The following is a 14041-nucleotide window of genomic DNA, read 5'->3' as shown; positions in this document are numbered from 1 at the left end:
AGCAGAATGCTTCGCGAAGCGTATAAATGCCGTAAACCTCGAAGGTCTGATCGATCTGATCGACCTTCAAATGTAAAATTGCAATTGCATTTACGTAAACTCTCGGAAATGTTCCTCGTCCAGTACTTCCGTAGCACCGCTGGATTTTATGAGCGGTATTATTTCATTTACGATAGTACACCTCATAAGTATGATATGAATCATTTATTATGGGCGAAAACGTACATAAGTTTTTATATTGTCACACATATAATTCATTTTTATATTGTGCTAGACGCAGCTTTAAAACTATCATTTTTCTTTTATTTATGAGTTCTCTTACATTTTTATTTGAAATAGAATTCTTTTATGCTTTTATTTGAAATAGAATTTTCTCGAGGCAAATTTTTATAACAACGTTATATCTTTTACAGCTTATGATTTTTTAACATTACCTATTGTGATTAAATTTTCGATAAATGTTTTGTTTTATTATTTTATTTATTTGACAAATAAATATATAGTTATAATGTTACAATTAATATTAAAAATAGAGTTACATTAATCTTTAATCATTTGTTTTTAAGTTTTGCAAACTGCTTTCAAATATAGTAATATAAATATTACCATGTATTGAGATGATTGCAAAAAGTCTGTAGAGATAATTTTTGCTATTAAACTGTAGCTTATGTAAAAATAAAAACGATTAGTCTATTTTTTTAATAAATCAACAATCTATTTAACAAGTACAACTCTATAGCTATTTCTAAATGTAATGTAAAACCATTTCAAAATAAACAAAGTTATATTATTTATATTATTTTTAAAGAATTATTTTATATAGAGAGCGTTTATAAAAAATAACAAGTCAATATTTTATATTTTTATAAAGCAACGGAAGCATTTTAAATCCGATAGTTATCCGATAGTTTAAACCGGAATTCGTTATTCACTTTGGACAGTAAATAATTTGTGTTATGAAAGACGTGCAAGATTGATAAGGAAATATTTTTAAAACGAAATGAAAGAGAGATTTGAGTGCATATTTAAAAAACTGAAGGTAAAAGCGTGAAATATATTGCAAGTTTGAAAAAGTTCTTTCTAAATTCACGTCCGAGATAAAGCAATTTTAACACTCTGTCTTGAATATTTCGTTTTTCTTATCATTCATAATACGAACAATGAATGTGTATTTCGGACTCGATTTCTAAAAAAATATCCTGAATGGAAATAAAAAAAATAAAGTGGATTTTATGAAAATAAAACCATTCTTACAACATTGCAAAAGTTAAATAAAAAAAACAATGATATTATTCTAGAAAAAATTGAAATCTAATAGATATTAAACTATCTTATAGACAGATTTAAAAACTGCAAAATATTGTATAATTAGTGTCACTCTTACTAGGCAAACGATTTTTATCTCATATATTAATATTTTCATTATTAATGTACAATAGTTTTTGATATTTCAGTGTGAGATCTGTCATATGTGTAATTAAACATAAATATTAAAATTATTATAAATACAGATTTAAGTTGAGATATATACTTACTTACTTTCATTACCTAATGCACTATTTTTTACTTTCAGAATTTGCTTTTATTCGCTTGTGAAGATTTTTTTACTATTATTCGCTTTCTTGGCGTATGCTTTATCATCAAAGTTTTATACAAAAGTCTACACCTAAGAATTTTATTTTTCTTCTTTTTATTTTTCTTTATTTTTCATGCGCAGAACCAACTCAACAACTGTATTAAATGTCAAGCATCTTTACGTAACTTTAAAGCTAAAAATATAATTTAAAACATATTCTTGTAACAATCACTGACAGACACACATACACAAGTTATTATGCTAATTATGTGACAAATATTTTTATCATTTGAGTATAATAAAATTGTTTAAATTTTGTTGTGCGAATATCGGATATGACAATATTTGATATTAATTTTGATTAGATGCATCTATGTTAATTAATTATTAATTTGATTTACAGGGATTTGGCAAAGCTGATCATCAAGTATCAGTGGAGTTACTGAAGAAAAAATATCCGGACTATAACATTACCTGGTCAGACGAAGATTACTAATCAGAAAATAAATAATGACGTATATTTTTTTCGTTTTTTAACTTAACAAATGTATAGTAATAAAAATTAAAACATTTTGCTTTATGTATTATTTATATAAAATGTACGCATATTTGAATAAAATTAAATGGCTCTAATCGTCTACGCAAGTTTTATAAAATGATATATTATTATACACATATAAGAATGTAAATTAATTTAATAATTACCGACGAAATTATTAATTTGTATCTTTTTTATATTTTTACGTACAAATCTTTTTGATAATATCATCTATATTAATATTTGTTATAACTTTAATATATATAATTAATAAAATAATTATATATATATTTTTTATTAAAAATTAATATAAATATATACTAATATATCTTTATTTATTTTACATAATATAAAAATTATTTGAAAAATATATATTTCTTAAATTATTAATTTAGATAAAAGTTTTCTGCTATAAATTTTAAAATTATGTTTACAAAAATTATTTACATGTTATCTACATAATACTTACATGGACATTTTTTATGCAAACATATAAACTATATAAACTACTACAAAAATTAAAATGTCAGAGTATGCAAAAAAATAATAATTATATTATAAAATAGAGAGAGACAATTTTTATAAAATATAATGTATATAACATATAAATATAAATTAATGTACATAATATAATATTTAAATAATTCAATAATATACAATATAATATTTATAATAATTCAATAATATACAATATAATATTTCTTTCTTTCTTTTAACTCTAGGAAATCCAGGAATTCTTTGTTGATTTTTTGTAGCATCATAAAATATTAAAATTGTGTCGTTTTATTAAATCATGTACAATATAAATAAAATATATTTAATAAATTATATTTTATAGATTACTCATTATTGACATATAGATGATATGTAACATACATAGACTGTTTTAAATAAATGTCCAATCCTGCGTCTAGAAATTTGCGTTATCAACTATCGATAAAAATACACTCGTGAAAAAAATAAATATATTTTAGTTCTTGTTAATATAAAGGTGGAATATTTCAAACAATATTCATCGACATCGACAACATTATTATTAAAGATAATAAGTCACGGATACATTATTGCAAATATCAAGTGAGCTGAATGAAAAGAGGAGTATTTGAAGAGTACTAACGTTATCATCAATCGTGACTACTCTGAAGATAATTACATGAATTATTTAAGTTTTCTTCAATAGTCACGTTAATACCAGTAAAATTGATAGTTTTTTAATAGCATTTTGTTGCCAACGCATATCAATATATGTATTTCAGTAGATTAGTAAAGTAATACCGGTAATAATATATATTTAGTAGATTTCTACTAGCACCGTCAAGCTGCTGTATCAGGTCTTGTTTTCCTGTTATAACACTAGATGACTGTATCATGAAGTATAAGAGATTGTAACTGTGTGTAATTATATCTTATTAATATATATTTTACACATATGCTTGAGATATTAAAAAAAATACACACACACACATATATATATATATATATATATATATATATATATATATATATACATACATACGTGTATGTAAGTAATCAAAATTTATTTTTATATTAAAAAATTATTATTTAATTTTGAATAAGCTTACTCAAAAAAATGAAATTAAATTTTGATTTAATTTAATGAAAAACATATATGTATATAAAACATCTGCTTTATTTTTTTTAAGAAAATTTTATTAGAAAGCTAGACAATATTCAAAATCTAATAGAAATTTCAATCTTAAAATAGTAATTTTTTTTATATAATGTTATTTTGTTAATTTACTTAAAATATTAGTATTTTTTCTAACTATGATATAAGTATCATATTTACATATTTATATACGTCACAGAGTGTAAAGTCACGATACCTTAACTTTTGCCCTACCTAGAGATTCGAACAGTTGAACCTAAACGAATCGATGTTCATTTCATAACAAACGCCGTGTGCTTAATCAATTTTGACATATCAGACGCCCGATAAAGGCGTTGAAAAATTTCAAGTTACTATAGTATTTAACAATGTTTTCCCGAACCGCAAAATCAGTTGTGAAATCCCTTACGTCATGCCAGATTCACAGTGATGGAAAAAATTTTAAAGTATTTATGATTTCTATTTAAATTTACATATTAAAAATTTTATGATAGTTTTACTTTATATATTTTTCTACACATAAATACACGTATATTTGAATTATTACATAGACTTTAATTTTATTTTCTCTTTGATATACCTATATATATATATATATATAATTAAAAATACTTATATGTAGATTGCCAGAGAAATCAATCAAATTCTATCAAAGCTATCAAAAAATAGTACAAAACTGAATGATCTTTCGTTGTACAATGTGGCGGCTGTTAATAAACCATTGCTGAATTGTAATGGAATGTACAATTTTTATGACAATCAGCTATTTCATATCGTAAGTTGCTTATCACTCACAATTTGCTTAAAAAATTTTGCATAATTTGGAAATCTCTCTCTCTCTCTCTCTCTCTCTCTCTTTCTCTCTCTCTTTCTCTCAATATAGGTATTAATAAAAACAATTTTAATTAAAGATAATTATTTTTATGTTTAAAAATAAAGAAAAATAATTATTTATTTAAATAGTTACCAGAAAGCTTAACGACGAAATCCTGTTCGGCCGAAGTCAATCAACCAAATGCAAGAAAGATAAACGATAATATTAATTTAAATCTTTCTAATCATCAAGAAGATAATGGAAGGGTAAAGAATGTTTTAATTATATCTTAATTATAATTATAGTTATCATTTATTTATAAAAATTTTATTATTAATTCTATTAATAACAATAGAGAGAGAGAGAGAGAGAGAGAGTTTTACAAGACTTGTGTGTGACATATGTGTAATTGATTCATTAGTTCTAAATATCATTTACCATATCTAAATATTGAAAGCTTATAAATTGTCTTTTCTATTTTTTTTCACATAGAACTTACTTTTATAATTTTTATTTAAAATCTCAAATATATTACACACATAGTTTCATATATCTATTACAATATATAATAATACATTAAACATAAAAAATATTGAAATAATAAATTAATTCGCATATACACATATATCCTTTTTACATAGAGTCAAACAGAAAAACTTGTGGAAGCTTTGTATCGTTTACCAATAGCTGAAGAAGTTTCAGCATTAAACAGTCCTTTGATGCCTTCTGAGAAAATAATATCCAAGAGAGAGGTAAGAAATAAATAACTCTAATGTATCTATAAAAGTAAAAGAATTTGAAGACTTCAACATATACATATATACTTTTTTTCGTAGCGAAAATGTTTATTTAAAATGCTAAAATATGTGCTAAAATAAATTATAATTATTACTATTAATTTTTACTATTACTATTAATTTACACACTGATGATTCAACATTGTTATTTATATTCTCTTTCTCTAAAGAATTTTGAAAATACATTATAATAGAAATATATATTTTTTATATATGCATGTAGAGTAATGCTTAAATTCTTATTAAAGATTAGTTAATCTAAAGTTTTAATTCAGTTTAAAATGATTTAAATCTAAAATTATTATCACTGAATTTATATAAAAAAAAGCAAATGCTCAAATCATATTAATTGTTTTATATTTAAATTATGTGTACGTAGTCTACTGTACTATACAAAATTATAAAATTACAAAATTATAAAATTAAAAAAAAAACATACATTTTAATGATTATTTAATCCTTAATGATTAATTTGTTTTTAAAATATTTTATGGAGATAAACGTTTTTATGTATTTGAATATACATCTACATAATATAAAAAACGGAAATCATTAAATTATACAAATATAAGGAAAAAAGTGAATTCAGCCTTTCTATGTTTTTTAAATATAAACATAGAACAGTTAAAATTATTAAATTATCAATTCAATATTATATGTTTATGAGAGTCCTTTAAAGAACGATCTTATGGATTGAGAATATCCATCTATTTTCAATATTAATATCTCAATTTCAAAAAGTGCGTTTATTTCAATAATTATCGTCACATAATTTTGTTCGATCAACTATCATTTCACTGATAATAAAATAGAACAATAAAAATTCATATTCGCATTCATATTTCGTATTCTATGGTCAACATGGGAGATCATGAATGAATGCTATTTTCAGAAGACACTGTATTTCATTGAAGAAATTATAATTTCATACACATATTATCCAAAATCTTTACAAGCTATTTCATGATTCATCACATGAGCAACAATTTCTTAGACTCTTGAAATTGTTGAAGCTTCGTCATTACCTTAAATGAAATAAACAATGCAACAAGACAAAATACATGCCTCTTAAATATTCTCAAATATTTCAATTGTTAAGCAATAAAAAGTTTAGAGAAAAGCATCGATCTGTCAAAAGAAGCAAACTTTTTATTTCAAAGAAATATGTTTCTGCAAAGTTTCAAGCGATTAATGTATTAAAGAAAATGAATAAATCGAGAAAGAATTCGATTATAGAGAAGGCTTATAAATATTTTATTATTTTATCATATTTATTAATATGATAAATAAAAATTATTTTGCAATATATACATGAAGAATAATCGCATTTCATATAATAAAAAAAAATTTAGTTTCGAGATTTAGCAGTTATAAAGATACAATTTTAGAAGAAGTAGCATTTGAATTAATTGATATTGTTTAAAAAAAATAAAATATCTATAATAAAAATAAAAAATGGCACTGACGCATGATAACAAAGTCTAATATAATTGTATGCTTCTTCAATATATTTTTATACTAATGTTAGAGTATGTCTTTGAAAAAAAATGATGAATTGAAATAAATTGAAATGTTCTGAAATTTTAAATCTGCTACTTTAAAAACCTGAAGAAAAACGCACTATGAACATATATGAGACGATAATTAAATTTTGAGAAGTTACAAAAAAATATGATAAAAAAATGTAAATAGATGTTTTTATACAAAGGATAATTATTTATCCAAACAAAAAAAGTAGTAGCATTATTCAAAATTAATTAAAATGTAATAAATAATTAACAACAAGTTATTTATATAAATGTCTTAAAATAATGATTACAAAAGCAACAGTATCACTTGAATATAAATAATACAAATAGAAAATTCCTTTTTGACAGAAATTAATACAAAATGACATTTTATTAAGAATATTTCTATAAAAATATTGGAATAATAATTTTTCGCGTACAAAGTTTGTATCTTATTTTGCTTGCAATGTTATGATCATAAAAAATAAAATTTAATAATACTAAACATGTTGTATGTTTAAAATTTATCATAATTAATATTTTAGGAAAGTTTGCCTTAACGAAAACATATTATACGTAAGGAAATAAAATGCATTAAACATGCATTAAATTTAAATAATTAAAATTACAATTTCTTCATCGTTTTTAAATTCTATCATAATTGACGGGTAAATTTGAGAATAATGGTTTGATGTTCCTTTCTAAATAAAATATAGACGAAAATAAAGAACAAAATAAAATTAACGAATCTACAAATAAAATTATAATCGACCCTGAAGATATATTGACTTATGAAGGACCTGAAGGAACTGACCTTGAAATCATCTCTCTGCAGGCGAGCAACGCATGCAGTAGGATGTATCCTTACGCAAGAATCTTGAATGAGATGGATCATAGCAGTATGAAAACCTGGCAAAGAGATTACTCAACTGCCGTGATTCGCAAGTGGTTTCCTGACTTGACGTGTCCCCTATTTGACGAGTACGATATAAACTTCATTTTGCAACCAAAAATCTCGAAGATGTATCGATCGATCAAGAAAAAGGAAATCAATGATTCATCCTGGAATAACTATCAAATGTTGTCCACATTGAACTACAATAAAAGACTGGCAAAAGGATTAATGAAGAAACTTGGAAACATAAATATAGATACAAGTGGTAGAACGGAGAAATCGACCAATTACTGGATAATTCCAGCAGCATCATTAAACAAAAAACCGAAGCTGTTATACGAGATCTATAATCACATTAAATTTCCTTCATTAAATTTTATAAATCATAAGAGTAAAAATACTCATGAAATAGTCGCATCTAATAGCAATAACAAGAGAACAATGAGCGATATGTTAAATATTATTGAAAAAGAAAATTGGATTCAACAAATATTCTTCAAAATCAAATCTATATTTGCAGACCTGAATGCTAAAATGCTATCATATTCGACAGCTACATTAGATTTGTGTTGCTCGGAGAATACGTTTGTACCAAATGAAAAGATTCAAGTTTCTGACATTTCTAATAATATAATTCTCTTTACATCAAAAGAAGATTGCGAATCGAAAGCAAGTTTTCAGAAAAAGATAAAGGCGTTTTGTGCGCAGCAAAAGAAATCTCTGAAGAAAAAAACAGACAAAGATGATATTTGTAAGAAAAGAGAACGATCTTGTACAACGTCGGAGAGAAAGTGTCAGAAGAGAGAAAAGATGTATGGGAAAAAAGAGATAGATTGCTCTAAGGGAAAACGAACATGCAAGGAGCAAATAGTAGTTTCTTGCAAGAGGAGAAAAAGTTCTTGCGATAAAGAAGATGTCCGCGATTGCCGTAAAACTCGAAAAGTAAAGCCTCAAGAAGATCGATGTAAACAGAGAAAAAATGATAACTCTAAAACAAAGGAGGATCTTTGCAAAAGACAGCATTACATGAAGCAAGAGCAAACTTCTCATAAGCCACAGGAAAAAGATCTATGTAAGAAAGATAAGAAAAAAGAGATCGAGAAGCCTGATTGTTCAGAAACGAAAAAAATTAAACCATGTGAAGAAAAAGAAAAAGCTGATACTTCTAAAATAACAGAGGATCTATGTAAAAAAGAGAAGAAAGAAGAGAAACCTGATTGTTCGGAAATTAAGAAAGTTAAACCATGTGATAAGAAAGAGTGTCCACCCGTAAAAAAGGCTCCTGGTTGTCCAGAAAATGAAAAAACAAAAAAAAATGATAAAGGCTGTTAATAATATTTTCTGAAAAAAACGAATAAATTATTAAACATCGTAAATTGAAAATACTTTTCAACAAATGTTAAACAATTTATTAAACCCTTCGTTTTAACATAAATTATTATATTTAGACAAAAGATCAATATCATCGAATTTATACAACCTCGACGAATGTGAATTGTTTTACGATAATTAAAAAAATAACACTATTTTTTTGTAATATTAAATCTGTAAAATATATTACAGCTTTCTCTTGTAAATTTTGTGGATAATAAATTTATGAATAGTAAATGTTATATTTGTAGAACTATGCGTATTTTTTATTATAATATTATATTTTATATAAATATGGACATATATATCTATATATATGTGTGTGTGTGTGTGTGTGTGTGTGTGTGTGTGTGTGTGGTGTGTGTGTGTGTGTGTGTGTGTGGGTGTGTGTGTGTGTGTGTGTGTGAGTGAGTGAGTGAGTGTGGGTGTGTGTGGGTGTGTGTGTGAGTGAGTGAGTGTGAGTGTGTGTGGGTGTGTGTAATACTATTATAACTATTCTAATTAAGCGCTTGAATTATGTCATATCGTGTTTCTCGTTACAGTTACAAACAAAACAAGAAAGTTTGACTGGCAAGCTTCGAGAATGTGGAACAATTAAAGTAAGTTTCCAGAACATTTATTATTTCATTTTTTCAACATGACTTAATTCTTTTGCTTTTTTTCACATTATACATCGTTTCATCACCATATCAATTTTATTCAAAAGAAATATAGAAAAAATATTAATATAAATGTGTCAATACAGAAAGAATGATATATTTGGTACATTTTAATTTATATTATTGTTTTTTACTCATAACATTGCATGATTAAATTTAAAAAATTATAGAATACAAAAAAAAAAAATAAAATTAGAAAATCGGAAAATGCTTTGAAAAATTGATTGCTGTGGCTCCACCTCCCTTCTGCCTCTTTTTTCGTCGAAACCGACTATTTTGTATCGCTAAAAATCTTATGAATATATGGCACATACCGAACATAAATAATGAGTAAACATGAATTTTATGTGTGATCGTCTCTCCGTAGAAAAAAAAAAGATATCAAGTTCATTACAATTTACGAGAATTGAAAACGGAAAATTGATAGAGTTTAGTGAGATTTGAGACGATAAAGGTTCTTTATCAAGCATCATTTCACATGAACAGTTTATGGGAATCAATTTCGTCTCAATCAAAGATTTTTAGCAAGATCCCGATTCAACATTTGATGATAAAAATCATTTTAATTTTTCTTCTCTCCATAAAAGCATGCTACCAATTTTCACCGCTGTGACGATCATCATTTTGAGGAATCAAAGTTATTGTACAGTGATAGACTGGGCAATGACGATTACTTTCCGCAAGGCGAAGAATATGAAGACGAAATTGGTACAGATGATCATCAACTGGGAGAAAAAAAAACTCTTAGCAAGAAATCGTCGCATTTTAATGATGAATATGACAATTTTGATTCGGCGAGATTAATGTTTAAAAATAACAAAAGCATCAACTGGGGACCATTGACAAGATTTGTCACGCATATGCATTCTTTAAGTACTAAATCGACAAATACTGAAAAAATAATGACGAAGAATATTTTCAACAAAGATACTGTCAAAAATTTCCAAATTTTAATTGAGAAACTAACAAAATTTTCGTCCTGAATACAATACAATAAAGCTTGGAAACAAGAAGTAACAAAAGAAAATTATCAACAAAAATGATAATATTGAATCGATGAATCCATCTGGTTTTACAAAACAGAAGATCCTTTCACTAACATATTAAACTGGCTAGCTTCCTCTAATATTATTCATAAGTTTTATCTTTGTTGAGTCATTTCTGTTTGTCATTAATGTTTTCGTGTTTCTTATACAAGGATATACAAAACGCTTTTGTTTTAAACGCTAAATTCTTTAAAGGAGGGAGGTGGGCCAAAAATTCGTCAATACTAGCGGAGGAGAAGAAGTACATAACAATCCTCCACTTTAAAACCTAACAGGCAGTCAGTGGCAAGGAACTGCGATTAGGTGAACCAGACTGTGGCGAGGATTCACCTAGTCAACCAAAAAGGAATCCATGTGGACCACCTGAGGGCCCCTGTCAACCTGCTGAACCACCAGGTTATCCTTCAAAACCGAAATCTAAAAGAAAACCATTTTGTGTAAAATGTCCACCCAAGAAACCATGCAAGAATGACAAATGCTGAATCGCGTCAATAAGAGACAGAGGGTACGTGGAGGCATTAGCGGCTATCGTAAATGTTACACCGTAAATGTTTACTGGAAATTGAAAACTTTACTATTATTTTATTTTTAGAAAAATAATACAAAAATATATATCTCTTTTTCTTTATCTCTTTTTTTCAACTCTTCAGGCTGTTAAGAAACTAAAATTGAAACAAGTAGAAGCATTTTTAAAACGTCTATTGAGACCTTCTATTGGAATGTTGGAGAAATATTTTGATTCGAGAACTCAATGCGGCTTGAAGTCTATTTTGGAAACACAAAGATTAGAATTTAATCGATGGAATCATAAATTTTCGATGAAGGTGTCTAATTCAACATTGGTTTGTACAAGAAATTTTAGTACTTGCATGAACAAGCCTAAAAATATCTTTATAATGCGTAAAGCATTAAATCGGCTTTCCAAGGAATCGAAAAGATATGTTTCAAAGCATTCAATCATGACAGAATATAACCAGGTCTTTTTAAAGAAACCACCAACGGCAAGGCCACTTTCGATGGTAGCATTTTCGCCTTCTTGTTTATCATCTTTCAAGTCGGTTCCGCCAATAGAAAAATATATTATACCGTCCCTATCTTGTTATCAAGAATCCATCAATTTTAAATGTCGAAACATGTTAAGTTCTCCATATTCTCCACCCTGTCCTACTGCACGTCCCAAACCCATCAAGAACTTGCCATCTTTGAAAATTTATAACAAATGTCCATCATTGCTGAAAAACTTGAACTTTTTGAAATTACAAAAGAACAAAGAGATATTAACTTATCGCGGTCCTTCCTATCTGGTTTCTTTGCACAGACTTCATAGACGAGGATTTCATATCACTTCATTCTGTCTTACTGATTCAAGTTCTGGCAAATCTTCCACTTGCAAGAAAATGGAAGAAATTTGCAAGTTAACCGAAGTGAAGAAAACGAAAGAAAGCGACCGAACTTGCGATAAAAAGAAAGACGACATTTGCAGCCAAAAAAAAGTTAAGTGCCAAGAGCCAAAGGAAACTAAAGCAGAAGTTAAATCCAAATCGAAGACAGAGCAAAAGATCGTGGATCCTGTATGTAAAAAAACTTGTCTCGCGACAGGCAAATGCGAATGGCCTCATACTGTCCCACCACCCAAGATGCAGTATATCAAGGTGACGTGTCCGCCACCAAAGTTTATGAAACCTGAACCGTGTCCGTCAATATCGAAACACTTCCAAAACAAGGATGATGAACTTCACACAAAGGTTAAGAGGACCAACTTACAGAAGAACAAGGTTTGTGCTTCACCTCCATTGCCGAAACCACCATTTCCACCCATGGCTCTTTGTCCTTGTCCGCCGCCACGTAAAATACATCCTGGCTCGTGTCCATGTTATGAGAAGAAGGAAGCTCCTAAACCATCTCTGATGAAACCATGTCCGTCGAAAAAGAAATATCCATGTCCTACTAGCACACATATTTGTTCTATGCAAAAGAAACCGTGCAACAGCTTAAAACAGCTTAATAACTGTGAGCAAAAAAAGAAAAAGAAAACGCCATTATAATATATCGAACAAATACTGTGTAAACACAAGTAATATGATATTTGTCTTCCTCTCTCTCTCTCTCTCTCTCTCTCTTTCTCTCTCTCTCTCTCTCTCTTTTTAAATACATAAAAAGTTCACGAAATTAAATAAATAAAAAAAGAAAATAATTTACATTAGCCAAATTTTTACGTGTATCAAATAATTTTTCTAATCAAAGTTAAACGCGTTGAGTAAAATTAAAAAGTAAAAAATGAAAAAATTAATAAATAATAAATAGGTAAATTTATATAAATAGATGAAATAATTATGAGAGAGAGAGAAGGAAGTACAATCATGGAAAGCATAATGCATTCAGAATTAATGAGAACGAGACTAAAGTGCGAAAACAATGATTTCTGCGAGATCTATGAAATTAGAGATTCGCTCTCCTGGATCGATAATTGTTAACAATTTAAGGCTGACTCGTTCATCTTCTGTCAATTCTGCGATCAATAGTGTATTCATTTTTTCATTTAACGATATTATTTCATCTCTGAATTTTTTTTTTTTTTGAAAAAAAAGCACTATTGATCGTGAGAACCATTTAATGCAAGGTGAACAAACCAGCTGCTGGTGCACGTTGCTTGTCGCGTGACTAACGGGTTATCTATTTTAAAATTATACACTGATAATGTTAAAACACATACATGGATGTTAGTTTAACATGAAAAAATTCCTATAAACATTAGTTAAAGTTAAATGAAGGTGTATATAAGAATACATGGAATTAAATATGATTTGTTTTTCGTTAAGATATATTTATAAAAAAGATTATTTACTTGATATAACTCGGAAAAAGAAGAGTTAAATAAAAATATTTCATATTTAAATAGAAGATTTTGTTGGTCACGCGGCATTCGACGTGCATTTTATTAATTTTTTTAAAGAGAAGTTCAAGTCTTAAATTCAAATAGATCTCGCAGCTAATTATACAAACAAAATGTTATTTTAATGTATTATTTTTATGAGCAATTTTATGGATTGACCTTTATTGCAAAAAAGTGAACGATTCTAGTTCTAATCTCAGATTAAGATTAGAATTTCTCATTAATAAATTTATGGAACAAAAATTGAAGAAATTCCTTCTCTCTCTCTCTCTCTCTCTCTTTCTCTTTTGTTTCTTTCTCTAGTATTTTTTAGT

The 14041-nt window shown here is 26.9% G+C and overlaps 2 protein-coding genes across 2 annotated transcripts in view; both read left to right on the top strand.

Moving 5' to 3' along the window:
• The window catches only part of LOC140666241 (sex-regulated protein janus-A), an 82461-nt gene extending 80247 nt beyond the window's left edge, over nt 1–2214 (top strand). Inside the window, exon 4 of the mRNA XM_072893201.1 lies at nt 1980–2214. Within this exon, the coding sequence (XP_072749302.1) occupies nt 1980–2072 (93 nt within the window). The 3' untranslated portion in view covers nt 2073–2214. The remainder of the gene's footprint in view (nt 1–1979) is intronic.
• Nucleotides 2215–4112: 1898 nt separating this feature from the next.
• LOC140663244 (uncharacterized) lies at nt 4113–12879 on the top strand. The gene is made up of 7 exons (XM_072887302.1): nt 4113–4190; nt 4708–4824; nt 5200–5310; nt 9672–9728; nt 10376–10582; nt 11110–11271; nt 11485–12879. The coding sequence occupies exons 1-7, from the start codon at nt 4113–4115 to the stop codon at nt 12877–12879; spliced, it is 2127 nt and encodes a 708-aa protein (XP_072743403.1).
• Nucleotides 12880–14041: the final 1162 nt, after the last annotated feature.

The sequence above is a fragment of the Anoplolepis gracilipes genome, chromosome 1 (assembly GCF_047496725.1).
Source record: "Anoplolepis gracilipes chromosome 1, ASM4749672v1, whole genome shotgun sequence".
NCBI classification, from domain to species: Eukaryota; Metazoa; Arthropoda; class Insecta; order Hymenoptera; family Formicidae; genus Anoplolepis; species Anoplolepis gracilipes.
Note: the sequence above shows the minus strand (reverse complement) of the source record. Positions and strands in the feature narration are given on the sequence as shown.

Bases quoted from the DNA above. Each gene is read 5' to 3' on its own strand.
- LOC140663244 (XM_072887302.1), top strand. From the start codon at position 4,113: ATGTTTTCCCGAACCGCAAAATCAGTTGTGAAATCCCTTACGTCATGC. The intron at 5,311-9,671 runs GTAAGAAATAAA...TTCTCGTTACAG, and splicing joins AAATAATATCCAAGAGAGAG to TTACAAACAAAACAAGAAAG. The intron at 9,729-10,375 runs GTAAGTTTCCAG...TCTCCATAAAAG, and splicing joins GAGAATGTGGAACAATTAAA to CATGCTACCAATTTTCACCG.